Source organism: Alosa alosa, chromosome 4 (genome assembly GCF_017589495.1).
Source record: "Alosa alosa isolate M-15738 ecotype Scorff River chromosome 4, AALO_Geno_1.1, whole genome shotgun sequence".
Lineage (NCBI taxonomy): Eukaryota > Metazoa > Chordata > Actinopteri > Clupeiformes > Clupeidae > Alosa > Alosa alosa.
Window position 1 is genome coordinate 11,682,969 of NC_063192.1, and position 27,184 is coordinate 11,710,152.

Consider the following 27,184-nt stretch of genomic DNA (forward strand, 5'->3'; position numbering starts at 1 on the left):
GGAGTCCACTGAGTCTGACCACCAGGAGAGTGACGGGCACAGGCTGGAAACAACTGCAGGTTTACAGCCCCCTCCGACAAATCACTTGATTTATATGTGACAGTTAAAACCATCATATTCTCTGAAGCATAAAACACTTCAGAAATTTGGGAGGGGAGTGCTACTTGGCTGACAGATGGAAGGTGTGTGTGTGTGTGTGTGTGTGTGTGTTGTGTGTGTGTGTTCTTGGCGGTAAAAAGAAAAGACAGAAGAAAGAAAAAAAAACTAATCTGCTGTCATTTTTTACAACCGCTGCCACGCAGCATGATGTTCTAATTTAATCTTCTCGGGGAAAAAACTAACAAACTGACAGGTGCTGGGGAATGTTTTCGCATGCTGGAAATGTGAAATTTCCTGCACCAGACATCCCTTATCAATTCAGACCAGATGTGAAAAAAGGCAGGGCCTTCTGCTTCCTATTACTTCCACATCCTAGTATTACCCAAACACCAGCCTGGAGCTCTGGAGACCGCGGAGCTGGAGAGCTTCCAGCTACAACTGGAACTGTGGGATATATACAGGATATGGCCTGAAGCCGTTGTGATTGACACCAGATGGGGACCCCACACTGCCAGCCTTTACAGTCCACAGCGCCCCCCAGCACCACAAAACCCAAACCCAAAAAGAGGTGAGATGAGGTCTCCGTCGCTCTCGGCGGGGGCCGCCACTTCAGAGGAGAGCCCGCTTCCCGGTTCAGCTGCAGGACACAGCAGAGGGGGCAGGCTGGTGGGCAGCAGCTGTCAGAAGCAGGATCCGCAGAGACAGAGGTTAACGGCACTCGACGGGGCATCCAGTGGTTGCCGTTGTCCAGGGTTACCACTCCTTCAGGCAGCGGACTTCAGCTCATTCAAATGAGCAGCCTGCCAACGCCTAATGCTCTGGTAGGAGTGAGAGCGAGCGAGTGAGTGAGTGAGTGTGTCTGAATGCGAACGTGTAAGTGAGTGAGGGAACAAGTGAGTGTGTGGGTGAGTGAGAATGAAAGAGTGAGTGTGTGTGTGTGTATGTGTGTGTGTGTGTGTGTGTGGGTTGGGGGACCTGATGTTATGTGGTTGTGGTCGTAAGACTATGGTTAAAGAGGGGAAGGCTCTGGGGTTTGGCAGTGAACTTCACAGTCAGTTAAACTTCATTCGCTCCAGGAGGGCTGTACAATGCTTGTTTTCGGTGGGAAAAAAGACAGCTCAGGTCTGGGAAACAGCGGTGGTATGGTGTGATGTGATGTTGTGGTGTGGTGTGGTGTGGTGTGGTGGCGTGGTGGGCGACTTTAATTATGAGTGTTCGAAAAAAGAGGCCAGCTGCCTTGTGTGGGCGTGTGGCCGAAGTTTCGCAGCAGAGACTAATGAGCCCCGGTGGTCTGGGGGTCTGAGAGGGTCATTAACGCACATCAGAGCCGCCAAGCTCAAGGGGCCTAAGCCCCACACCGCACTTGAGCCTGACGGGACGGGGCAGGCCGAACACCCCCCGGGCACATGTACCACAGGTGGGCTCCACGCTCAGACAGGCGTGGAGGCCCCCGGGATAAAAGACCTGCTCTATAAGGGCCACTTAGCATGGTGTATTTTACAGGCCCCCCCTTGGGAGTTCTGGCTTGATCTGTGCGAGTGATCCACAACCAGCTGGGGAATTGGGGGTGGGCGAGGGTGGGGTGGAGGAGTTGAGGGGTTTGAGGGGTTCATCTCCTGAGTGCAGATGTGAAGCCTCTAGACCTCCGAGCCTGACAGTGACTGACAGGGAGAATGAGGCGCACCGGTGCCAGTGAAAGAAAATCAGTGGAAAGAAAAGGCTTGGCAGTGGGGTCGTCTTGCTTCTCCCTTCTCCATGCTTTATTTCTGTCTCTCTGTCGGGAATAGTTTGGAGCCTCTCCCTGTCTTTCTCTCTCTCTCTCTCTCTCTCTCCCTCTCTCCCTCTCTCTCTCTCTCTCTCTCTGTCTACATCCTGTCAATCCTTTAGAGGCGTCTTTGGCTTGTTAGTGCATTGTTAGCCCACCCAACCATCACACCCTGGCCTGCCGGGTTCAGGTCTGGGTCTGGACAGTCCGTGCGTCTGCAGAGCCACTGATGGGTGAGCCCAACCCAATGCAGCTGCTGCTCATTACTGACCGTAGGAGTGAAGCCAGAGGAGCGCATTACAAGCCCCAGACAGAAGGGGTCCTTAGTCGTCCATGACAATGCAGTTATGGACCGGAGTGGACATGCGCCACGGCTCCGAGAAGGAAAAGGAATGCCATCTTACAACAGGGCACTCCGATTTCAAGTAATCACTTTTGAACAGCTGCCGTGAAGTCTGGTGATTTATCCCTCTGGTGCCCGTGGAGAAAGACGAAAGACGGAGGGGGAGAAAGTGGAAGGACAAGACAAAGGCACAACACCCAGGAACAGTGCCAAGTCGGTGGGCGTGAGAGGAGGAATACTGCAGCGGACAGCAGAATGTGAAAGCAACAGGGGATCTCCATAATTAACACGCTATCATAAAACACTGTTTTACTAGATAGGACTAAACGCACACACCCGGCACGCCAACTGCTCCTGTTGGAACGCTGTTGGAACGCTCCATGGAACGCTTCATACATACAGAGAGCATAACTATGAATAATGTATCCAGGACTAGGGATCGACCAATTATCGGCCGGGCTAATTATTAAGGCCGATATTTAGCATTTTTATAATAATTGGTATCGGTCATTTCTTCCACCGGTAAGCCGATACTGAAATGGATAAAGAATGAAACGCGCTACTTTGTCTGTAAAGCGTCTCTCACTCCCCTGCATTTGCTACTCTGTGGTCGAGAGCATTGTCCCGCCCACTACACCGTCTGATTTGTTAGTTAGCACGAATGCAGCCAATCAGGATCGAAGACTGAACACAGAGAAAGTTTAGAATTCTCACTGAGGCATATTGTAGACTGGGCTTCAGCTGTACGGAGCTATTTTTCGAAGGTAAGGAAGGTAGGCCTACCTTACATTGCTGAAGTTGGAATGTGAACGTGTTACAATCATCTACAGTGAAGTTACAAAAACACCACTTTGTAAGCTATTGTCTCTTTGATCCGGATCAATAAGTAGCCTAGTATTGATGCACGTTAGTGATATAGCCTACCGTTTACTAGTTGGCCTACAAACTCGGGTGCTGCGCGTCGGGATTTCTTTGCATCCACCTCGTCAATTAATTGTTAATAACGGGACACCTTGGCGGACGTTATCCCTTAGGCCTACATAGTAGACAAGTCCTAAATTATGCGATAGCGAACGTCGAAAAGTCTAGTTGCTGCTTTTTGAAGGACTGTCAGAAAAGACTACAGGCACCCAGGGTCAACCGTAATTTAATCCGACCTGAACTAAATCACGTCCTGAGCTGGCTATTACGTGCCTTTTAGGCTCACAGAAGTGTAGCTTATAGCCTACATATGGATACAAATTGCATGCTTAAATAGCCTAAGAACTATTTTAAAACTGTTTTGTTAAACTATTCAACCGTAACACTTGCCATCACGCATGCACCTCTTCCTCTCCCTTTCCCTCTCTCGTGCACTCACACACACGATGGCAAAGCCTCCTCTTTGTGACCGGTCCCTTACAAGCACATAGCCCATTGTGTATGCCTATGAAAATAATTGCTATCACTCAGCTCTTGGATTAACATAATACACAGGATTTACACTTGTGATGCAAGTTGATACAATTGTGTATCAAAAGAAGAAAGAAAAGTTAGCTTTTCTTTTGAATGAAAATTTTCAGCATATCGCCATAGCCTAGGCTACTATCTACCCCTCTTTTTGACAACTGAAATAATATCGGTTATCGGCATCCTGTTTTGGTAATAATTGATATCGGTAACGGCCCTGAAAAAAACATATCGGTCGATCCCTATCCAGAACCAGATTAGCTTCTTTGGGATGTAATTGTATTGTGTACATTTGTACACTGGATTTTGTGGTATTTTTGGGAGTAACTGCGTGTTGCACCTGTGACGAATGCAGAGGCCTGTCTGAATTCATTCAGGCTCACATTTCATGGTAAATCATTAGCCGTCGGCCTTTAACAACGGAGCCTCCGTCTCCTCCCTGCCTGTTTCCCCAGTCAAAGTTCACCTCGTGTGTCTCAGGAGACGGAGGAGGGGCCGACCCAAGAGCACACACACTGAGTCATTCCTCTGCTCCACACACACACACACTCACACAAAACACCACTGCGCCTCTCTTCTCCTCCACTCCCCTCTGTGATATACCTTCTCATCAGCTGGCCTCTTATCAAAGCAAGTTTGTTCTCAAACGCTCAGGCAATCCAAAAGCTAAGAAAACATGTCTACGTCTACAGAGCTCTGGTCCAAAGAACAAGAGGAGAAAAGAAGGGACCTAATATGCAGAGGCTATTGGGTTTATCTGGCAGAGAGGGGCTACTTTAAGTGTATGAAGAGGCAAGCAGAGTAATAGGTTGATCGATCAGCCTGCGCAGATATGGACACACTGGCTTGACTTCAACAAATGCATGCCAAGGAGAGAGTACAAAAGCTCCATTATCTGTCTACCACCAAGCGCAAGCGTCTGCAACTCATCACCGCAACTGTGTGTGGCAATAAACAAGCTTGACCTATGCGCGTGTGAAGTGAATAGGCCAGGTAAGTTTACAAATCCCGCATGCAGCAGGGGCCACCTCACACTGGCTTCTCCCATGTCTGGTCTACCCACATAGCAATTACCACTGACTTGCTAGACCCCACAGTGTTTCTCCGAGCTCTTGCAGCTTTGGCGGCGGGACCCCATACCAGCTGTTGTTTTTGTTTTCACAGACGCAGAGAGAGCATCACTGGAATGAGATAGAATAACAAATCCGGAGCCCGCTATTCCAAGCTGCGGTCTTGTAGTTGTCTCTCCCAGCGTCCCCATACATGAACACTACCGTCACGGTGACAGAGGCTGATTATAAAATCTGGCAGCCGCATACTGCGTCTTGGAACACCTCACAAATGTAAATAGAAAGAGCCCAGCAGGTGTGTGCATAGTGTTTTTACGGTAGAGAGGGTAGCGTTTCATTGTCCTGCGCTGCACTGTTGTCTGGCTGTTTGTTGGGGCGCTCCCTCGTCCCTGTCTCCAGTCCTCTGTTTGCCTCACTCATCTGCACCCACTGGGGCTTTACAATTGACTCCCAGTGCAGAAGTTTGCTTTTGTGCGTAGCCTACCAGATGGAAAAAGGTAGGAGAAGAAAAGGGACGGGTGAGGGGTGTGTGTCTGTGTGTGTGTGTGTGTGTGGCGGAGGGAGGGGACCCAGGACTGCAAAGCCTCCCACTACAACCACTCATTCAGGACTCAGAGATGCTCTTTTTCAATGTCCTCCCTTTGTTCTCTGACTTTTTTGTCTCCCTCTTTCCGTCTCCTTTCTTTTTTCTCTCTTTCTCTTCTCTCTCTCGCTCTCTCTCTCTCTCTGTATTTGTCTGAAGCACCTGTGTCCACACCAAAACTCACAATGCGAGAGCTAAGCCATGCAACAAAGGTACCAATTTAATAAAGCCTTCCACTAACCACATTTTGGCTTTTTTGTGTTTGAAGTTTTCACAAAATGAGCCATTAACGTCAGCTAATTAAGGGTCTCACAACGGGACAAATTTAAAAACCGTAAATTACCGGTCTACAATCCATTGCAATGTTCCCTCCACACTGCAACTGCCTGGGTTTTAAGTTTTAGCTAGTAATTTTGAATTCAATAAAGCAAGCCTTTACAAAAACGAGGCAGCACATTATAAATGTGTGCATTCACAGACTATTGCTCACTACATAGTTCCAGCCGCTCCTTTGTCCTAATTCCCTCGCCAAAAGCCAGCCACCATCCTCAGCAAGGCCATTCTTCAAGTTCCATCCTTGTTCCCTTCCTTAAGAGGCAAGGCACACAGAAACAGTGAGAGGCCATTATCTCTGAAATGTTTCTGTCGGGACAGTTCTGCACCAGCTATCTTTCGCTGGGATTGAGGGAGTGGGGAAGCTAGCGCTGCCACTACCTCGGCCAGCCTCCTCTTCCAGCCCCCTCTGCCTCCAAATGAGGCACCTGTTCTCAGCAGAAGCTGACTCCTGCCGTGGGCCTGCCAATAGACTCTCTCTCTCTCTCTTTCACACACACACAGAGGGAGCCCATCCAACGGTACCACCACACGACAGCCAGGAGTGCAGTGGCTCGTGAACGCACGGGGAAGGGGGAAAAAAAAAAACAAGAAAGGAGGGGAAAAATGAATGGGTAGGAATTTGAAATATGTTCAAAAGTCAACAGAGCCCCTCAGTGCCCCGCTAAACGGATTCTTTGGGTTTCATTGTAACTTTCAGTGTTGCACATCACAATCAGGCTCTGCAAACACCAGCCCAGGCAGGCACTCCGCTGCCCTGTGGAACACTCTGCTAAATATTTACCCGAAGAAGCAGAGGTGGGAGGCAAAGCGAGAAAGAAAAGAAAGAGTGAGAAGGAAGAAAAAAGAAGGAAAATGCTTTATGACCAGGGTCTGACTTGGTGTTAGGAGGTGTCCTTTTCAAAAGAGCTTTATTCTTTCATGGTGGGTTGCGGACAATGCTGGGGTGGAGCCTGGGGTTTCAAGGGGTGACCTAAGAGGCCAGGCCAAAAAGGTAAAGAATAACTCCCCCACACACACACAGACACACACAGAAATACACAAAACATGTCCTGCGCCACACCTAGACAGCCAGACAATGATTAAAGGATGGCCCTCATGTTACATGCCTGATATACCTTGGTGGCAATGAATGGAAGACAAATGAGAAAGTGGGAGAGGGAGAGAGACAGAGAGTGAATGAAAAATATACAGTCACTAAACGACTTCAAAAAGATCCAAATGCCCAGCAATGTGTCACGATCTCCAGACGATTCCTTTCAAGTCCCAGTCGCAGTTTCCTTAAAACCAGACAGTTTTAAATGAGACATATAACTGGCTGAATAAATTCAGCATGACCTTCAAAACAGGCCGCTTAGTGCTGGCTGGTGCTTTGGCAGGGCCAGGCTCCCATATTCATGGCTCTTGAGTGATTCCATTAGGGGAGGCTGCTGACGGGACGGGGACGCGCTTATTGCTAACTTGGACCCATCCCCAGTTTTCTCGACTCGCCCTCTCCCCAGCTCCTGCGTTTCAGCAGTCAACTGCCCTTGTCAGCTGCGGGCATCTCATTACTTAAGTGCCAAGTCCTCGGCGGGCGAGCGAGCAAGCGAGCAGGTACCACTTAGCTGGCGGGAGCCATGCTTGCATGCTAATGTGAGGTGGGTCGAAATTGGGCATCATTACTCAGATCCTTGGCTACGTCATGGAAACAAGACAGTATGCGGAGTCTTGATGCATATGGGAATATGGATGTCTTGGGGTAACTAGGCTTTTTTTTGCCCTTTCACGGGCACTTAAAGAAATCATATTATCCTTCCCTATAGGGTGCTGCCAGGATCCTGGAAGCAGCATTTTTTTTTTGTTGTGGTAATGTTCTTTTTGTCCCACGGATGTCACCATAATCTGATTATAGAAAACTTGCATCTGATAAGGCCACTCACATCAGAGTCACTGTCATGGCAGCCCTTTGAGCGAGGCCCCTGAAAAAAAGCTTTTTATGCAGCAGGAAGTGACAGTAAGAGTGGGGGGTGGGGGGCACTGCGGGCCAATCCGTCAAGCTGTGACGGCCGATGGATCCGCAGTCTCTAAATGGCCTCGTCTCACAGCCCATCCGTCTCCCGGCTGCCCGACTGAAGTTTGGTCTTTGTGTACATATCTGTAGCATTGACTCACAGACATACATCGGCTGCTTTGAAGATTCCCCCCTTCTCCCCTGATAAACAGATGAGCAGATTTCAAAGATACCTCTTGGCTCACTCTGGCTCACGATCTTAGCCTCTACACTCCTCTCACCTCTCGTCCTCGCCGTTTCTCCATTTCACCTCAGCCTCAACTCTTTCAACTTTATCTTTCGAACATACTAAACACGAAACACACTGACGAAGGCCATCAGGCCGAAACGTTTGTCAATTAACCCCTGTGCTAAAATGGATTAAAAGAAAGAAAAAGATTTTTGGAGTGCGACCATTTGCTATTTTTTATGAGTTCCCTGGATTACGCACCCACAAAGAAACAAGAGAAGAATCGGGAGAGCGCGGTGTTGGCCAAGAAAAAGAACATACTAAACAGAAATAAAGTACTACTATGCGGCAAGAGTTGGCAGAAAGTAAAAACCCCTATTAAATCCCTGTCATTATTCAGAGAGTAGCGCCCGTCTTTTGAGACGTTCTAAAAAGTCCAACAGGCTGATGAATTCTTAAAGAGCTCCGGTGCAGAACCGCCGGGAGTAGCACTTCAGCTGCCTCTGCCTCTGCTGTTGCGTTTTGCGCTCCAGGATTAACAGAGAGGAAATGAGCATCATCAGAGAAGATTACACTTAATGTGGTCTAGATGGAGCACCTTGACACGCCAACGTATCCATTAGGGAAAAAAGGCAACGACCAAATGAGAGAAGAAATAAAGGAGGGTAAAAACACCTCTGGCTAACTGAGCGTTAAAAAGGCCTCATTTGCCCCCAAATCACCCCATCTTCTGGTCCCTCCCCACCCCCGTAGCCTGCAGTAAAAGGAGGAGGGGTGTCACTTAATTTGGGAGCTTGTGACTGCCAACCACCACCCCCCCCACCCCGGCAGGGGGCCTTGTGTGAAAACACTGCCGGAGGTGATATGCAACGCAAGGCACAAATAAACAGCAGAAAACGTTTATGGGACAAGCGCCTCCACAAAACACCTCAGAGTCCTCAGAAAACAGGTGTCAAACAGACACGTTGGCGTGCCGTGGAAAACCGCCCATAGCTCACACCGAGTTTTAACAATATAACTCATACAGAAAATCATGTCTGGGACCACAGTTAGTGAGCAATTCTACCACTGCATCACGGTGGTGAGCCACGTTGAGAAAGGCGACACCACTTGGACACATCGCCAGGGACAGCTGCAATAACACTAAGACGCAATAAAAGCTCGAGGAATAATGGCTGGGTATCGGCTCCGGCACCACTGATTTCAACCCAAATCCACCCAGAAAATGAGTGTAAGCACCACAACCACCTTGCCGTCTGCTGCTCGAGACCTCAGCGAATTCTCCACTCTATAGCAAACTGCTGAGCCAATGCAGGTTTGGATGTAGGCTAGTGTTCGGTTGGTTGGTCATCAGAGCTGCCAACTAAGCAAGGACCCCCTCTCTGAAAAGACCTCATTGTACTGCTGCTGACATTTGGCCAAATTTCACCTTGGGATCAATTTTGCTGCACTGTAAATAAAAAAACAGTGCCATCGATGCACCCAACCTTGCTGCAGGCTCAGGTTACACTGTTGCGAGGAAGGAGCCCACTGTTGCAGAGCCGGAGGGAGGCGGCACCCAGGAATCTATCTTCAGGAATGAGTTCACGCTGTCACCGTGAAGTCTGCGAGACCGCCGAGCTCTGTCCAAACCCCCGAACGTTAGAGAAAAATAAACACGAAATCCAGGGGACATTTGGGACAGCGCATTAATGACATTCCCAGATGATGCCGAGCCCACAGTTGCAAGAGAGAGCCAAACAGCACAGCCAGTGGAGTGAGGCCACTGGCAGGGAGCACTGAGATGTTCTCACTTTCTCTCTCTTTCTCACACTCTCTCTCTCTCTCGCACCTCCCTTTCTTTTTCACCCTCTCAATTCAATCCTGAGCTTGTGTCCATGCCAAACATTGAGCAACTGTGCACCCCCCCACACACACACACACACATCAAAGGCTCACGCTGTTTGTGTACAGAGGTATTTACAAGCTCTCTCACTCTGTATACTAGTCTAGCTGACCTTCTCCTACCAACATCCCAGACATCCTCAGCAAGAGAATAGAGACGATAGGGGCAGGGAGCAGCACAACACAACTATCCGCAGAACGATTGTGCTAATGTGGGGAAATGTGGCCGTATAGTATCATAATGCTTTCTCTCAAAGCCCCCTTTGTGATTCCGGTGGTCAGATAGCCGCTCTGTTTGAACTTTGCCTCCAAGCAGAGCCAAAGACTGCCAAAAACGCTTATGTGATTATTCTAAACTCAGTTCAAAGGCACTGCCATAGTGAACAATGGAGTAGTTATGCAAAAATGGCCCACCATTTGTGGTAGGATTCAGGAATAAGAGTGGGGGCATGTGTATCATTGTTAACCTACCAGCTAGACAAACACGTATATAACCTTTATCTATTTTGTACTCTTCCTGTGTATGTACTCATAAAAAATCTCAATCTCAATCTCAAATCTTAGGTATGGCAGGGAATGATTTCAAGTAGAGAAATTCGCCAAAGCAATAGCTATGATTTGCAGTGCAATAACTCCATTCTATTTAAGAGGAAATCCCCATGAAAAATCAGCAGAAAGTCAGCACTCTGCCTCTGTGTGTGTCTCTGTGTGTGTGGAGGGAGAACAGCTCTCCTCTTCCACTCTGTATTATCCTTTGGGTTATTTGGCAGCTCCTCCTGGAAGATACATGTTCCAGCTCTGGGGTCCTCAGAGATGTCTTCTGAATCAAACTGACCCCATTACCGAGGAGCGCTGGCAGCCAAAAAGGAGCCGTCCAATGCCTTGCTTCCGGAAACAAAACATGTGTGTGTGTGTGTGTGTGTGTGTGTGTGCTTGTGTATGTGTTTGACTGTATGCGTGTATGTGTGTTGTGAAATCTGTTCCCAAACACCAAAATCTCCACAAGTTTTTTGATGAGATAAAAGGGGCGAGAACTTTGTCAGTAGCCTTCATGCCCTCTCTTCTGCGGCCAAGCTTGGCCTGGCGAGCGGCGGAGGCGCACTCAGGGGCGAGCGTTCACGGCCCGGAGAACAGCGAAGGATTGTGCTCCCGGCCCTCTCGCCCGGCCTCGGACCGCTCTTTACGCTTTGATGAGCAGGACTGCAACAATGCGCCAATTCTTCAGAGCCACTCCGGTCCCACTCCTTAATCCCCCCCAACCCTTCTCCGCTGAACTTGAGGCTGCCATGTGTGTGTGTGTGTGTGTGTGTGTGTGTGTGTGTGTGTGTATGTGTGTATGTGTGTATGTGTGTGTGTGTGTGTGTGTGTGTGTGTGTGTGTAGGGGGTGAAGGGTGAAGCCTTCACTAATCTACCCTTTCTTCCCCCTTTCTCTTCTCTGTGCACTGTCACCGCTGGCTCACCCCAGTGAGCAAGACCCCCTCCGCAATGGCCTAGGTGTGCCTGTCACTGCCATTGTCCAGACATCAGCTCAGCAGAGGGACCAGTCAGGGGGCTCTAGACTCTGTGCTGAGGTCAAGGAGAGGCAGAGCGAGGAGCGCCATTTCATTTCCTCGACTCTCTTTGAGTTTCTTCGCCGAGGGTCTCTCTCTGGGTATAATCACCGCCCAGAAGAAAGGAATCAGACTGTTTGATTTAGTTTGGGATAATGACACTCAGAGGCGTGCCGTGGAGAGATGGGGTCCGCGAGCCGCGAAAGCTCTCCGGGAAGCGAGCGAGCGTCTGTTATTTCAACATTTCAATTCTCGCCATTTCACAGGACAGAGAGCGCTAGATTAAAAGAGAGCGCTCGTTCTCGGGGGAGCGCAGCTTATTGCGAGGAGTCACTTTGTGCGGGTGGCTGGAAGATACATTCAGTCTCCCACACCCGCCCGCCACGTTCCATTCTCTCAGCTGGGACAGCAAATAGGATCTTATCACATTTCTCCAAATCTATTTTTCTTTTTTATTAAACAACAGTGGGGAATGAAGCCCTTATCGCAGGACAATAGAGCCTGCAAGCTGAACAAAGAAAATACACACACACACACACATCACATACTTAAGTTTTGTTTGGGGAGGGTCTCTTTTCAGATTCATCAGGGCAAAGGACTGTAAGAGGGGGGATCTTCTGTGTGGGGTAGATATGATGTCAGGTCCTCCATGTGAGCTGACAGAGGGAGTAAAGCAAGCGAATCGAAAACACAACACCTGCCTGAAGGGCTGGGAGAATTCTGGCGGGTCTAAAACCACTCGCTCAAGATGTGGATCGTCTCGGGGTGTCAGAATACTGCCTCCCTGCATTAGGCTAGTGTCTGGTAGATAGTCTCTGGTGTCTGGTAGATATAGTCTGTGTGTGTGTGTGTGTGTGTGTGTGTGTGTGTGTGTGGTGGGGGGGTAAAGAGATGCCCTATTTTGGACGCCTCATTTTTCATTTGAATAAGAGCCTGAAGGGAAACAGATGGAGGAGAACAGGACGGCCGGGCCCTGAATGGAGAATTTGAGTGGCAGGCAGAGAACGGGCGGGTGCGAGGGAGTTCATTATGTGTGTGTGTGTGTGTGTGTGTGTGTGTGTGTGTGTGTGGGCACAGAGGGTGGGGGGCCCTTCCTGCTACCACCGATATGAAGTCTGGGCCCTTTCAGCCTGGGCTACTGTAGAGGGGCGCTCTCCGCTCGACACCGGGTCAATTATTCTTTTCTTTCCCCGAGAACAGCCGCCTGTAAAGAGGGTATCTCAAAAAAAAAAAAAAAAAACAAGAGCAGGGAGGAGACTGAAGGAGGATGGAAAAAAGTGAGTGAAGATTATAGAGAAGAGAGGGAGGGAGGGTGGAAGAGACAGAGAAGGAGAAGAAAGGAGGGATCACTTGAACTTCACTCCATTGTCTCCATGTAAATACTCCCTGATCAAGATTCCACCAGCATTCTGCCAGTGAGTGCCATCCACACAGACAGACAGTGCAAGAGCTAAACAGAGAAGGTGAAAGCGAGAGGAGGAGAGGGAGAGACAGAGGGAGAGAAAGAAAAAGAGAGAGATAGAGATAGAAAGAGAGAGAGAGACCAACAGAGAAATATTGTAAGCTCAAAAAAGCCTCTACTAATACAGAAACAGAAACATTCCACAAAGGCTACTCTTTTTACCATTTCAACAAGTTCCATCCTGTGCACAAGCATAGCCCCACCAAGTAAAAGACACCAAATTGCTTGAGCATCAGCATTTATTAATATTTCAACTGCTTCTTTGAGCTGTTACGTTTCCAAGGAGGTTTGTGTGCGTATCACAAAGCAAATCGCTTTCATGTTGACACGCGGCCATAGCCAAAGGTAAGGAGAGGAAGAGGGCTTTGATGATCAGAGAAATCTTTGATGACTAAAGAGGCTTGATGTGGAGCTCCAGCCACTGCCTTAGGAAAAGGGAGCTGAGTTAGTCTCCGTGACCCACAGCTTGCCTCTTCCCTCCACCAAGGGCTGGGCTCTGGGGCTGGGGTCCTGAGAACTGAATGGTGGGTCCTCCTTCTCGGACGCCCCCTCCCCCTTCCCCCTTTCCTAGAAGGGTCACCCTGCAGTCCCCCAGCCAGGTCATCTGTCTCACATTGTAAACCAGGAGCTGAGCACATTCCTGCTGCCACCCTCCAAACAAAAAAAACAAAGCAAAAGAAGCCTGAGAATAGAATAGAAACAACGAAAAGAGAGAGAGAGAGAGAGAGAAGGAGAAAGAGAGAGAAAGAAAGAATAGGATGGCAGGGTCCCCTAAAGTGCTTGTATGACCTATAGCAGGTTGAGAGGTTGGTGCAGTTCATCAACTCAACACTCCCATGTAACATACGAGACTGAGCTCAGGCAGCTGTCAAGTGTTCACGTCTCGACATGCCTCGCCGTGTCCCCGCGCCACAAAAAGCAGCTAGACATTTACAATAATCCATCAAAGCACAACAGAGCTTTTCCAGCAAGAATAAATATATGAAAAATCCCCTTTGGCTTCCAAATTAAGCCATGTTTCCACTGTTCCCATCCAAGCAGCTCTATTCAACCCTGGCTAAATCAAACATTGCATAACCCTCCTCCAAAAGCCTGGGGAACAGCAGTTGGGGGGTGGGGGGGGGGGTCGTTTCCCTCCACTCCGCAGCACTTGCCATTTTGGGAAGCAGGAGTGTGTGGACGAGGGAGCACGCAGGCACCTGCCCGTGACCTGACCCGCATGGATCTGCCCCAGGTGGGCCGTTCACGGGGGTAGATTGACCTGATGCAGCGCGGAGGAGGCATGACTGATTTATCGGGCTGTCGGCTATGCGAGCAGATAAGGGCGTGCCTAACTGACCCGCGTGCTATTGAACTCTCGAAACAGGGAGGAACTGAGGGGTGGTGGTGGTGGGGATTCCACAGGAGCTTTGAAAGGATTCCCGCTCATCCCTGGATTAGAAGGGCAGTGGCGTGTAAAGTCCAGTCCCAGGGCCTTCACAGAGGTGTGGAGAATGTGTCGTGGGGAAGCTGCGCTTAAACATTAGCTATGCACCCATGGCCAATGCTCTTACTGAACTGACAGCGGTTGGGCTCTGGGGAGTCATCTTCGATGGAGGGAAGAGTCTGGAGAAGATTTCCTCCAAAAGTCAGACAGGGGTTTATGTGAAAGGTCAAACACCAGTGCCACATTCGCTACACTCAACAAATATTTGTAAAATGCCAGGGGAAAAGATATGAGATGACATTTTTCTACAATCGACTCAGACCTATTCGCTTGTGTTAGAACTTGTCCCTTGTTGCAGGGCAACATTTTCGTAATGGCTGCTTTTTTTCCTTCCTCACTCTTCAAGTGCAGTAGGAGTAAGTCCTGAATAATAAAGCCTGAGGTGAAGAAAATCGATGTTGATCTCTCGCTCTCTCCTTTCACCACTCTCTCTATCGCACTCCTTCTCCAGCTCCACCGCAATATTTTCCACTCCCTTCTCCAGGTATTACTGCCTCCCCAAGAAAATCACTAATCCAACCAAGCACATCCCTTTGACTGTTTAGAAGAAGCCCAATCACTGAGTGATTCCTTTACTTTAAACAAAAGAGCTGAGACAGTCGTTCTGGGTTGGATCTGTCTTTTATATCCCAGTGCCACTGACTTAAGATGCAGGGCTCACAGTGGGACTGTTAGGCCCCTGGCAGTGCTCTTTGATGCCAGCCATCCCTTCAGGCGAATGGCTCCGGGAGTGCCGCCGCCCCAGTTACATGACTGGGAGCCTGCTCGCAGCTGAAATCTGAATCAGCCTTTCCGATGCGCTGGCCCTCGCATCACAGCGATAACCCACAAGGAAACGGCACAGGAGCGATGCGGGAGACAACGGCAGGCATTGTCCGTCGTTAATCGTTCAAGTCGGCTTACGTCTACAACAATAAATCTTAGTCTGGGTGTCTGCGAGCATTTATAAACAATGACAGTCTGAGCCCTATCCTCTTGTACTCTTCCGTTCCCTCTGATAAAGAGATGAAGGGAGGCCCTTTATGCAAGGGTGTGGGGGGTGGGGAGGGGATGGGGGAGGGGAGGAGGGTTTCCTGCACAGCTGGGCAGACGTAGCACACGTGAAGTAGGCCAAGAAAACACACGCAACTATAAAGCGAGGAGAGGTGGAACATCGCAGACATGGTCTGAGGACTCTAGAACTTCACAACCTTGTGAGAGTGAGTGAGGACAACCCAACATCTCCTCCCTAACTGCCCCCACAATAACTCCATGACTTCATCCCAGCATGGATAATAAAATACATAAGCACACAGACAGAGAAGACAGGGCGAGGGTGTGTGTGTGTGTGTGTGTGTGTGTGTGTGTGTGTGTGTGTGTGTGTGTGTGTGTGTGTGTGTGAGAGAGAGATAGAGAGAGAGAGAGAACGAGAGAAAAAGATGGCCTTGTCCTCCAGGTCTTATCACTTACTCTACTGCCCACAGAGGCTGTGGACTGACTGAGACAGCCGGTCTTGTACTGTATTGCACCTAAGAGCTGTATCAAACGCCGGTGTGGTTTGGGAAATGGCATTCTGAAACACCCTCAAATTAAGTGTACACCTAACATCCAAAGACACTAATAGGCATTTCTGAACAGACAGACAACAATGGGGCAGCCGTGGGCCACTTATGGGGCAGCCGTGGCCCACTGGTTAGCACTCTGGACTTGTAACCGGAGGGTTGCCGGTTCGAGCCCCGACCAGTGGGCCGCGGCTGAAGTGCCCTTGAGCAAGGCACCTAACCCCTCACTGCTCCCCGAGTGCCGCCGTTGTAGCAGGCAGCTCACTGCGCCGGGATTAGTGTGTGCTTCACCTCACTGTGTGTTCACTGTGTGCTGTTTGTGTTTCACTAATTCACCGATTGGGTTAAATGCAGAGACCGAATTTCCCTCACGGGATCAAAAAAGTATATATACTTATACTTATACTTTAACAATACTCCAGCGCAGCCTGAGCAACACGCCTGAAAGCACTCAGCAAGCATGGGTGGGGTTCAAAGGCCGGCTTCTAAGTTTAACTACACCAGTAACTGACCACAGTTCCCCTCCTTCAGACGCGTAATCAGTGGAGCAGTGATGTCTTTCCTGGCCACTAAAGCGGAAAAATGGCAGCTCTCTGGTCACAAGAGCGCAAGGTTCATTTCGCAGGTTTGTGCATACAGAGAAGCTATGGGAAAGGCTTTTGCGTATCTGTGTGAGCATGCTGAGTGTGTGATGGGGAGAAAAGCAGAGACAGACAGCGACAGAGGGGATTAAGAGAGGAGATAGCAGGAGATAACCACAGTAGTTATCTGTTTACGTGTGTGTAGTTCAAATCAACCCTGTCACGCGAAAGACTACACAGATATGTCATGTAAAACTATGAGAGTGTGTGTGTGTGTGTGGATGTGTAACAATATCTGTGTTATTGGGGGGTGGTCACAGCGATACCTTTGAGATATCTCTGTTTGCCTCGGAGAGCCATGACTTTCTTGCCATTGTTAACTAAAATAACAGGAACCCTGGCTGACTTCATTCGAGCCAGGCAGATCTCACAGCTCAAGGGGCAAACCTCTTGGAGAAGAGAGGAGAGCAGAGGAAAGCAGAGGAGAGGAAAGAAGAGATTATGGAGAGGATAGAAGAGGAGAGGAGTGGCACATTCCTCGGCCGCACAGGAGCCTGTGCATAACCACAGGCGACCTCGGCAGCGCACGTCCCCGTCCAGATAGGACGCCGCCAAACGCTCCACTCTTAAACCCCCCTCAGACTCCTCCTTTTATTAACCTGACTCGAGCCAAATTCCAAAAGCTGTAAATACGGGCCCAGAGAGATGCAGGCAAACCCCACATTATGGATTACAGCTTTATTCTAAAGGCCATGCCCAAGCATACCAGGCCTGTCACAAAAGTTAATTGAGAAACTGAAGAGGTAGGGAAAAAAACTAGGTCAGGCCTCTTTTGTGCTTGACGGAGACTTGGGGGTGCACCTGGTGGTTATTACACTGGCAGGTTTACTGCTCCGGATTCCTCTATAATTACAGGTATGCGCAGCAGCCCCGGCCTCACAACATGGCACAACACACACACACACACACACACACACACACACACACAGAGAGACACACAGACACACACATACACACACACACATAGACAGACACTGCGTAGGGAGTGTGGGAAAGAGGCAGAGGAGAGCATCTTAACCTCTCTGAGCCCCTGGCTGGACCAAACACAGAGCTCCTCTGCAGCAGCCGCCATGCAGCCCACGCAGCCACCGGCAGGTCACATGGGTCACTCCCCGCACCGTGGTCACAGGGAGCGTGGCGGAAGCGACAGAGACAAGACAGATGAAGAAGAGAGAGGGGAAGAGCGCGGGAAGTGGGGTCCCGGATCTTTCCATGAGTGTCTCTGAGGATACCCTCCATCACACACACACCCCCCATGAGCAAACAGCAGCATCAACATCCTGGAGATAGAGGCAAGTCTGGAGAAGCTCACAGTGGGCTGATAAGAGGCTCAGTCGACCGCCACATGTGGCTCACTGAATTCCACATCTGTCGGGGGGGGGCTCGGAGCAAGCCGGCTGTCATGGTGGCAATCATCTCCCTATCAGACTACACATTGCATGGGCTGGGAGCTGTGTAGCCATGGAGACAGCATGCATGCAAGAGTTCACTGTGACCTTGAACTGGCAGGTGCCTGACCTGGTCAATTAGTCACACATACATAGAAAAACACACACACACACACACACACACACATACACACAAAGAGACAGGAACAAGAACCTTACACAGTAGGCCCTTGTTTAAATATTTACCAATAGCAAGTGCACACCCCTTTGCGCTGTGATTTAATCTGTAACTGGCTTCTTCTCAGCATGTGAGGAATGAATGAAATCTGAATGACTTCATTACCATTCTCCTGTCCTCCTGCTCTCCTCGGCACCCTGGGTAGTGGTTTGCTGCTGCTGCTACAGCCAGAGAGAGAGAGCCCACACAAACTCTCCACTCCCCACACACCAGGGTCTTGTTAACTGAGCAAACAGAGTAAAAATGCATTGTATATCCCTGGGTAAACTTTTGACCAGAGGACAGTTTGTTTTCTGCGAGATACGTCCAGACCAGCCCCTTGTGCAACCACCTCATTCCTCATGCACTGTTGTTCTACCCCTTTCCTTGTAATGTGTTTGTAGTCAAAAAGAGCAGACATTCATTTTCATTGTGCTTTGTCATGTTTGTTGTTCTTCATAAATAGATGCGCTTACTGAACTGAGAAATAGCTTGGGCGTGTGAGGATATTCATTATTTTTGACAAGATTGTATTACACATCCCCCACATAGCCTAACCATTACACACACACACACACACACACACACACACACACACACACACACACACACACACATAAACACACACACAGATACACAGGTCCGGTCTGTCAACAGGCAACCACAACCTCAGATCAGTATGAGGACACACCGTTACTGGCATAAAAGGAAGCGGTTCTCATCCGTGACGGCCGCCTGCCTTTCATCTGTCTGACGGAGGCTTCCCAGACCGTTCCCAAATGCCTCCCCCCGCGGCCATTTAATTACAGTCCTGCTTTCTACAGCACTCAAGCAAAACATCAACTTCCCTGGTCCCTGACACAGAATTCAACGCCCAAATGCAAAACAACAATCGCCCTCCCTTATCCATTAGAGACACACCATTTGTAGCCCTCCTTCAAACACACTCTTGGATTTTCTTCATTTTTCTGTGACTAAAACTAGAAGCACACCTTCTTTATCTGTCATACAACTCGCAAGTTATGAGGAAACACTTCTGTCTAATCCAAAGGATGTTACTCACAGGGCCGGCCGATACCTATCAGTAAGGGATGTGACCAAACCCTGAATCACAGATTTACTGCCCTCCCACTGAGAGGCTGGAGGCAAAGCCGGTGACCTTGGGACTGGCAAGGCTGGTGATTAGCTGCGCTGACCACGACAGCTGTGCACCCTTTCACACCAGATCCGGGCTGGAATGCTGTCACGGATCTCAAGGAACGCGTCTCCCACAAAGCCCTGCACTTTCCCGTCTCCGCTCGCCCCTTTGTGTCTGGAATCCGAGAGGTTTTCCAGTTCACTACTCCTCCAAGCCCGGAGAGCACGGCGGCCAAATCTGTATTTCCTCTCTGAAAACAAGAGTTTAATCGTGTCTTTGAAAGAATCTCACACCTCTCTCTGTCTCTCTCCCTCTCCTTTCTGTCTCTTTCTTTCTCTTTCTTTTTTATGCATTTTACTTCAGCAGCAGCTGAATTCAAGGCTCTGCGTATAGAGGGATAATGCCTAACTCAGGTGCAGTGCAGAGGTTGGGTATTTCCCAGGAAGTCAGGCTTAAGCAGCAAAGCAAACATAAAGTCTTCCAGAAGTTAACTCTCTCATTACACTGCTCACCACTAAATCTCTGAACGAGGGGCATATCATGACCAACAACTCTCCCAACTGGCGGTACACTGGAAAGGATGAGCGTCAACAACTCCTCTAATGAGTCCTCTATCAATAACAATATTTAAAAATAGAGATGGGCTCCTCAGCCTCTATCTTGTTATGCAATAAAGCCATTGTAGACGAGCAGCCCTTCTCACAAGGGAGACAGATCAGATGTGTGATCAGATGATTTTTACCAAGTAATGAATCAACTTTCCCACCAGTGGAGATGTTCCTTTTGGGACAGCACTTATCACGTGTGAAGTGAAAGAGACAGAGAAAGTCAAAGTCTCTTACTGCTTCTTGGTATGTCAAGGCTTTGTCAGTAAAGCCTTCATCAGCATTCCAAGCAGGTGTCCCTCTTTCATCTTTTTTAAACAGAGACTAGGTAGAGATAGCTGGCATCCAGGTACACCTCTTACACAGCCAGCTACATAGCCATTTGTCCACCTCTTTTCCCCACCACTAGCTTCCCGAATTCCAATCATCTCCTCTCCACCAAAGCCCTAGTCCTCTACCGCCTCCAGATCCACTTGCTGCCAGTGCCCTCAGCCCCCTACCCGCCCCCACACCCCCACACTCCACCTCAAGCACTTCAGCAGGCACCAACCTCACAAAACCCTCTCGAGAGATGCCAAGGGCCTGAGGGTTCGCCAGTGGGGATTACTGGCCCCCCGTGGCTCCACGCACAAAGAGGCATTTGTGCGTTACGAGATGTAATACCGACACGAACCCCACGGTCACATTGAAAACTATGAGTGGAGCACCAGGAGTGTTTTCTGGACTGTGTTTGCTGGTTGTTATGAAAACTGTCCTCCCCATCGAACAGGCCCATGTAAAATAGACGTGGATATACGAGCGCTGTTAAACAACACATGTGAGAGTAGTCTGTAACAGCCCTTAATCTGTTCCTTCTGGTGGGCCAGAACACCCACACATGTAGAGGTCTGGCTAGTGCTAGTCCTGAAGAAGACGAAGAGGAGGAATACAAAGACAAAGACAACAGCAAGCCTGCTGACATGTGGCGACGACACCACCACCTTTTTCATCAGGGCTTTGCGTGCGGCTCATGAGCCAATGCCTGAAGCTTCGCATTTTCATTTTCATCAAGTGAGCAATTTTAGACATTGCGTGAAACGCTCTCTGAAATCCCCGGGCCAAAGGCTGGATCAGGTTAGAATAATACATTTAATAAAACTCTGTGTCTGTGAGAAGTCCCCATTGACATGATTCTCATGGAGGCTCTATTGAGAAATCAATTCTATTCAAAAGAGAAGGAAACATGGAGGAGAGGAAACCCGGTTCCCCTTTCCATTACGCCTTATCTATTAATCATTACCTTCTTAGTCAGGAACCAGATCCAGGCCTGGATGTCAGTCTTTGTTAGTGTATGTGTGTGTTTGTGCGTGTGTGTGCGTGTGTGTGTGCGTGTGTGTGTGTGTGTGTGTGTGTCAGCCTGACTCTCTGTAAGTATATGGTGTGTGCTATGTGTCTTTTTGTGTGTATGTGTGTGTGTCTGTTTGTGTGTGTGTGTGTGAGTGAGAGTCTGACTGACTCTCTGTATGTGTATACCGAGTATGCGTGTAGGTGTGTGTGTGTGTGTGTGTGTGTGTGTGTGTATGTGAGCATGTGTGTGCATACTGTATATCTATGTGCCAGCCTGTGTATGTGTGTGTGTGTGTGTGTGTGTGTGTGTGTGTGTGTGTGTGTGTGTGTGTGTCTATGTGTAGTGAAATCCCAATCCTGCGAGGTCAGCCTCCTCCCTGCACAAACAGTTGGAACAAAGCCGCATGCTCCCAGAAGGCCGAGGCCCGGCACAGTGCGGTCTGCCGGAGCCCCACTGGGGGACACCCCGGGCTCAAACACGCGGAGCATTCCACAGGACAGCCTGCATGCTCATCATTACCCAGGACCACCTGCTGACAGCCAGAGAGCCCTAGAGGCCTCCACTAAGCTAATGGCCTTTCGACACGATGGGCAGAGCCTGAGACGGGCCCCATCCCTCACACACACACACACACACACACACACATGAGCGAGAGAGAGATGGAAGGGGGTTGGGTGGGTGAAGAGAAAGGGATGGAGAGATCTCAAAACATGGCAGAGGAGTGTGCACAATGATGCTGAAGAGCAAAATAAAACCGCCTTTGTTAGCCTGCGGTGACAGAGCAGGGGATGGGAAGACTGTGCTGGCACTAAGTGGAGTTGAAAAAACAAAAAGCAGCTGATAAAAAATGGGTGCGATAGCATCTACCCAGACATTCAACACCTCTCCATCAAGGGATGGGCTTCTCTCGCTCTCTCTCTCTCTCTCTCTCCCTCTCTCTCTGTTTCATACGAACATGCATTCATTCACTCTCCCCCAACTTCTCTACTCCTCTTCCCTCTGTTACAGGCATGCATAAACATTAACATTAGCATTCATTACCACAGGAAACAAAAGCCTGTAGTGACAATATACATTCTTATCCACTTGGCTCTGTGTTACTGCAACTGCATCGCAATTTTTGTCCTAGGGTACTTCACACTAATATCAAAACCCCCTTGTTAAACAGATCTACAAGCTGAGGTGTAATCTGACAATAGTTTGGTTGATTCTGTTCTGCAAACATAGCCACCAACAACAGGAATGGCACAACAAGTCTTCACTTGCCAACTTTGCCAAACAAGCAAACATTTGGTTTGACTTTTAAGTTGAAATCCAAATCTCTCCTTGGCAGGGGGATCTAGCAATAATCACTCATCCTTTCATTGATTTATGAAGTCCTTGTGTGCGCTTTGGCAGTCAAAACAGACAAAGCAAACACCAGGTAACTGATGGAAAACCAACTGGCTCGTTCTGGGAAGGAGGTGAAAATGAGGACACTTTTTACTGAGCGTATTTACTGAGGGCCGAGTAAATAGGCCTTGGGGCTACAGCACTTTAGGAGATGAAAGCATTAGCTAAGTGATTGCACGTAAGGAGCTGGCCTGGGGCCTGTGGCACTGTGGGTCTGTGGTAGAGGCCGGTGAGAATGCGATGCCTGGAGGTGTCTCTTCTGTGCCTTGGCCACGCTCTCTCCAGGCACAAAGTGCCAAGCAAAACATCCTCAGCATTCCAGCCCACACCTGCACCAGGAATTTTTTCTCTCCCTCTCTTTCTCTCTCTCTCTCTCTCTCTCTGACACAGACACACAAAACCCCTGTCTCAAAACCCCTCCCAATCTCATCATTAGTGGTGACAATGAAAACACAAAGCTCTTTTTTTCCTGCCTTTTGGCAAAGGGTTTTTGACAGCGCCGCTCCTGACCTTTCCAAAAGAATCCCTGAAATTTTCCTCGCTATCTACCTGTCAGAGGTGAGTAGAGAGAAGAGGATACATTGTTCTCCCTGACAGGTACAGTCTTGTTCTTGCTGCACTATCCCCCATAGACTGCCTATCTCATTCATGCCATTTGTACAGGACCTGGATACAACCCAAGGTTAGATTTTTTTTTTTAAATGGCACTACATTAAAGTATGTTTATTCTTTGGAGTGATATATAGCCTAATTATGGCATGACACCTAATTCACTATGAGCAAAAGTAAACGAGCTAAAGAATGAGCCTGATAAAAATGCACCGATTTTAGAAAGAGCTAAAAGCATGTATATTTACCTCAGGGTATTCATCTGATCCACTGTGAGACATTTGTTACCATTTAAACATTACATTTACATAATGTCTTTCTGGTAGAGACAAATCTGAGGGTGACAACAGTAGAGTGAAGAGAGTGCAATTCATTTAACAGGGTATGTTATCCTAGGTGATAACAACAGCATTTGTTTTCCGGGGCATAGCACTTAGCCTTTTATATGCTCCTGTGAAATATGGCACTCCGCTGAATTGCTTCTTAAACGAACCACTTCAAACTGAAGCAAACCACAACAAGAGAACATACCCGAAGCAGTGTTTGACTGAGCCAAGAAAGTCCTCACTCCAGAGCAAGAGCAAGGGAAAAAACTGGGGATAACTTAAGGAGAAAGAGAGCATAAAAACTGCAAGCCAAATACTGTTTCGTGCCTGGACAGACAAGCAGAGGAATTTTTATGTTTGTGCCAAATTCTACTAAACACTGCAAACAAGCCGGGCCATTGGAATCACCTGCCAAGCCAGAGGACAGAACAATGAACCTGTGCTGCTGAGAGCTGGGGCCCTCGGCAGCTTTGATTGGTCCACTGTCTCACAGTGGAAGAGAGAGAGAGAGAGAGAGAAAGAGAGAGAGAACTTCATGCTCTAAATTTCGCCTGTCTCTGGTTTCCATGCCGGCTTACAGTATGTGTGGTAGACTCGAACTTTGAATGGCTGCCAGCATTGTTAAGAGAGCGAGCAGGAGCTGAGCCGCAGTGAGCACACTCAGTCTGGCTGGTACAAGGGCTCGGAGAATCAGTCTTGCCCACAGCAGATGTTGTGGCATTTCTAGGATTGGTGTGGCCGCTACAGTGTCCTGACTCGTTACGAGGAATCTCCTTTAAGATAGCCATTCAAGCAAGCTTTCATGCCCCAGAGTTTCTGCCTTACCATTTTCTTTATTTTTCTCTGTCTTTATTTATTTGTCCGTTGTTACTCCTAAACACTGTCGGGAATCTGGGACTGCAGCTGGTTTAAATAGATTGCTTGTCCAATCCCACCCAAACTCAGGAAGCCACTCGCACAAAAAAACTATTTTTAAGCTGGCATATTTCTGAGTGTGGACCAGCCTAATTTATTCATTCTGTCTTAATGTCCATTTCCTCCTGCTGCCTCTCTGCCTCGGCAGCCCCGGCGTGGATAAATTTAGAAGTGTACTGGCTGGGCCTTTTTTTTACTGCACTAACACTTTGCCTTTTAAAAGGTGAGAACAAGGGGCAAATGTGGCAGACTGTGGGAGACTCTGATAGCAGTAAAAGGCTTTGAGCTGGAGGTTATGTGTTAAGATTTTAGGAGCTCTCCTCTTAACTTCATAAAACCATACCCCCTCAGGGCCTGAAACCTTCCCAAGTCGGTCACTTTGCCTGGAGAGCACGGCTGTCAGCTAGTGAATCAGCAAGCAACCACCTTCTCTAACGCACATACAACCATTCTAGTACAGTAATTTCCTGTGTATTAGCCGCATTGTGTATAAACCGCAGGACAGTGTTTTATGCAAGTTAAAAAAAACGAAACCATATTAATACCATATTAACTGCCCCATGTAATAACCTCATAGCTGAAGAAATTTTGCAAAATCAATGTAAAGACTTAAATGTTGGGAAATTACGGTAGTAATAATGCAGCAGTAATAGATGTAATGACTCAGGTCAACCCCGAAAAAGTTATTTCGTTTATCAAAAAACACCAGATGGCCATGTAACAGTCACAGTATCATATAAATTATTCATGATGATCACAAACACTCATCATTTTTGTAAGATTTTGATCCATTGAATCGGTTGCATGCATCCATCTGTGAATAACTTTTAGTTAGACCAAACATGTCGTAAAGTGAGCTGTGTTCTTGATTTGACTTTTTTGCCAGCCATAGCGTGGCTAAAGAGGAGAGTGTCAACTTAACATGAGAGTTTACAATAATCACATACCTTCCACGTAATTCTCCACTTCCTCCAGGTTGCGCAGGGTTATCCGCATCAGGCTGGAGTTCAGCATCAACTCATTCTTGTGAGCAGGCCACATGTACTCGGGTGCCAGGTTGACGAAGAAAATACGGGTGTCGCCTGTGGAGACCCGGTTGTCACAGATGCCAGGGTCCCCGAAACCACCAATCATCACCTTGTTGCCACCATCCAGCAGGACCTCCCCATTGACCATTGTTTTGCCTTTCAGGTAACGCCAGACCCTCACCTGGGCATGGCAGTCAAACAGAGAGAAGGTGGTAGAAAGAAGGTTGGGATATTGTTTATCATATAATAGCTTTATGTCATGCCCAATTGAATCACTGAGTCATGTTAGTCTACTGAAGGGGGAAAAATAGACAAGCACATCTGATCTTGATATGATCTTTGGAACTGTGCACAGCTTATGAATGTCATCATCATTCAACATCTTATGACCAGATGTACAATCAAAATGCTACATTGGCTTTTCATATGTAATGCTGTCTGCATCTGATGCAGTGCAACTGGGAAATAGCTGAGATATATTACTAATAATTACTAATATGTTAGAATATCAAATGAAAACTGCGCATGGCAGTCCAGAAATACGATGCAAGGCAGTAAACTGTTCAATTAAATACAATAAAAAACAATGGAGAACATTTAGTACTGGCTCCTTTGCCATGGAGTAGATCGTGACACAACACGACAGTGTCCGATTCGGAGGCAATTTATTGACAATTCTGTGCGTCACTTCCTATCTCTCGTGTGGTTATCAACAAGTGCAAGGATCTCCAAGATTTTAAATTTATGTATTTATGTAATGCTTTGACGATACTCATAAGTTAATAAAGCGGAAAGTTACATTGCAATTTGTTACACTGAAAACATGCCGTTTTTTTGCCACATGCAGGCTATCCACTCAAGCAAAGTGGATATCGCCATTTCAGACGAAATACAACACCCAAAGTAGGTGACATTATCAACCATGCAATCGTCGCTTGGAATCAGTATGAGCTACATGGCATGCCTTGAACTAAAACCTAAGTCATCCACTGGCAAGTGGATCATGATGTCAGCTTATTTTAGATTTTTCCAGTCGGCTAATGCTGGGAACCTTTGTCTGAATTGTATGTGCGGTTTTGAATGGATAGATGTAACCTGCTAAAGCGATTTTTCGATGCACAGCGCAATACCGAACTGATAAAGAGCAGAAGCGTAATGTTATCTGAACAGACCATCAAACTAATTTGACAGGTGTCCATTTCCTTTTGACAGGTGAATTCGGTGAGATACTGTAATGACCACTTCGTTTAGTTGCTTTGGCTTCATGTGGAAAATAGTCATGTGCTTCATCACTTTATCATAAATATGAACTTTGCAACCCCGGCTTTTAATAGTTTTTTATATGCCGTGAATATGGACAAATTGAACAACCTATTCAAATACCCGATTACCCCACTCTTACCTTGCAAGAATACGTATTGTGCACCGGGTCCATGTTCATTATTTCTTCCACAGTCCCAGTTAAAACTATGTTCGCCTCTTCTTCTCGTCTCTGAAGCTCTTTTTCCGGACAAGTTCCATGACAACGTTGAGACAAAACAGCGACAATGAGGATTGTCCACCCATACAAGTGTCTAATAGTCTGTCTCCGTTGTGTGCCCATGATCACAAAAACGGATCACAAAAAGTAGCTAACTTGTGGCAAAATCTTTCGACTGTTGCAGTAAAATAACAAAGCAATAATCCGGCTTTGTGATGCGATTTACTTTCTTCCAACTTGCCTGCAGTCCGTAAAATGAATGCTGTTGCGTCTAAACCTCATGCGTCTGGTGAGCAAGCTACTTCGCGGTAAGCCGGTGGGGAAAGAAGA

At 48.1% G+C, this 27,184-nt stretch overlaps 1 protein-coding gene across 1 annotated transcript in view; it reads right to left on the reverse strand.

Moving 5' to 3' along the window:
* The window catches only part of agrn (agrin), a 218,397-nt gene that overhangs the window by 190,928 nt on the left and 285 nt on the right, over positions 1 to 27,184 (reverse strand). The window contains 2 exon segments of the mRNA XM_048240581.1: positions 25,294 to 25,555; positions 26,777 to 27,029. Coding sequence (XP_048096538.1) covers positions 25,294 to 25,555; positions 26,777 to 27,029 — 515 coding nt within the window.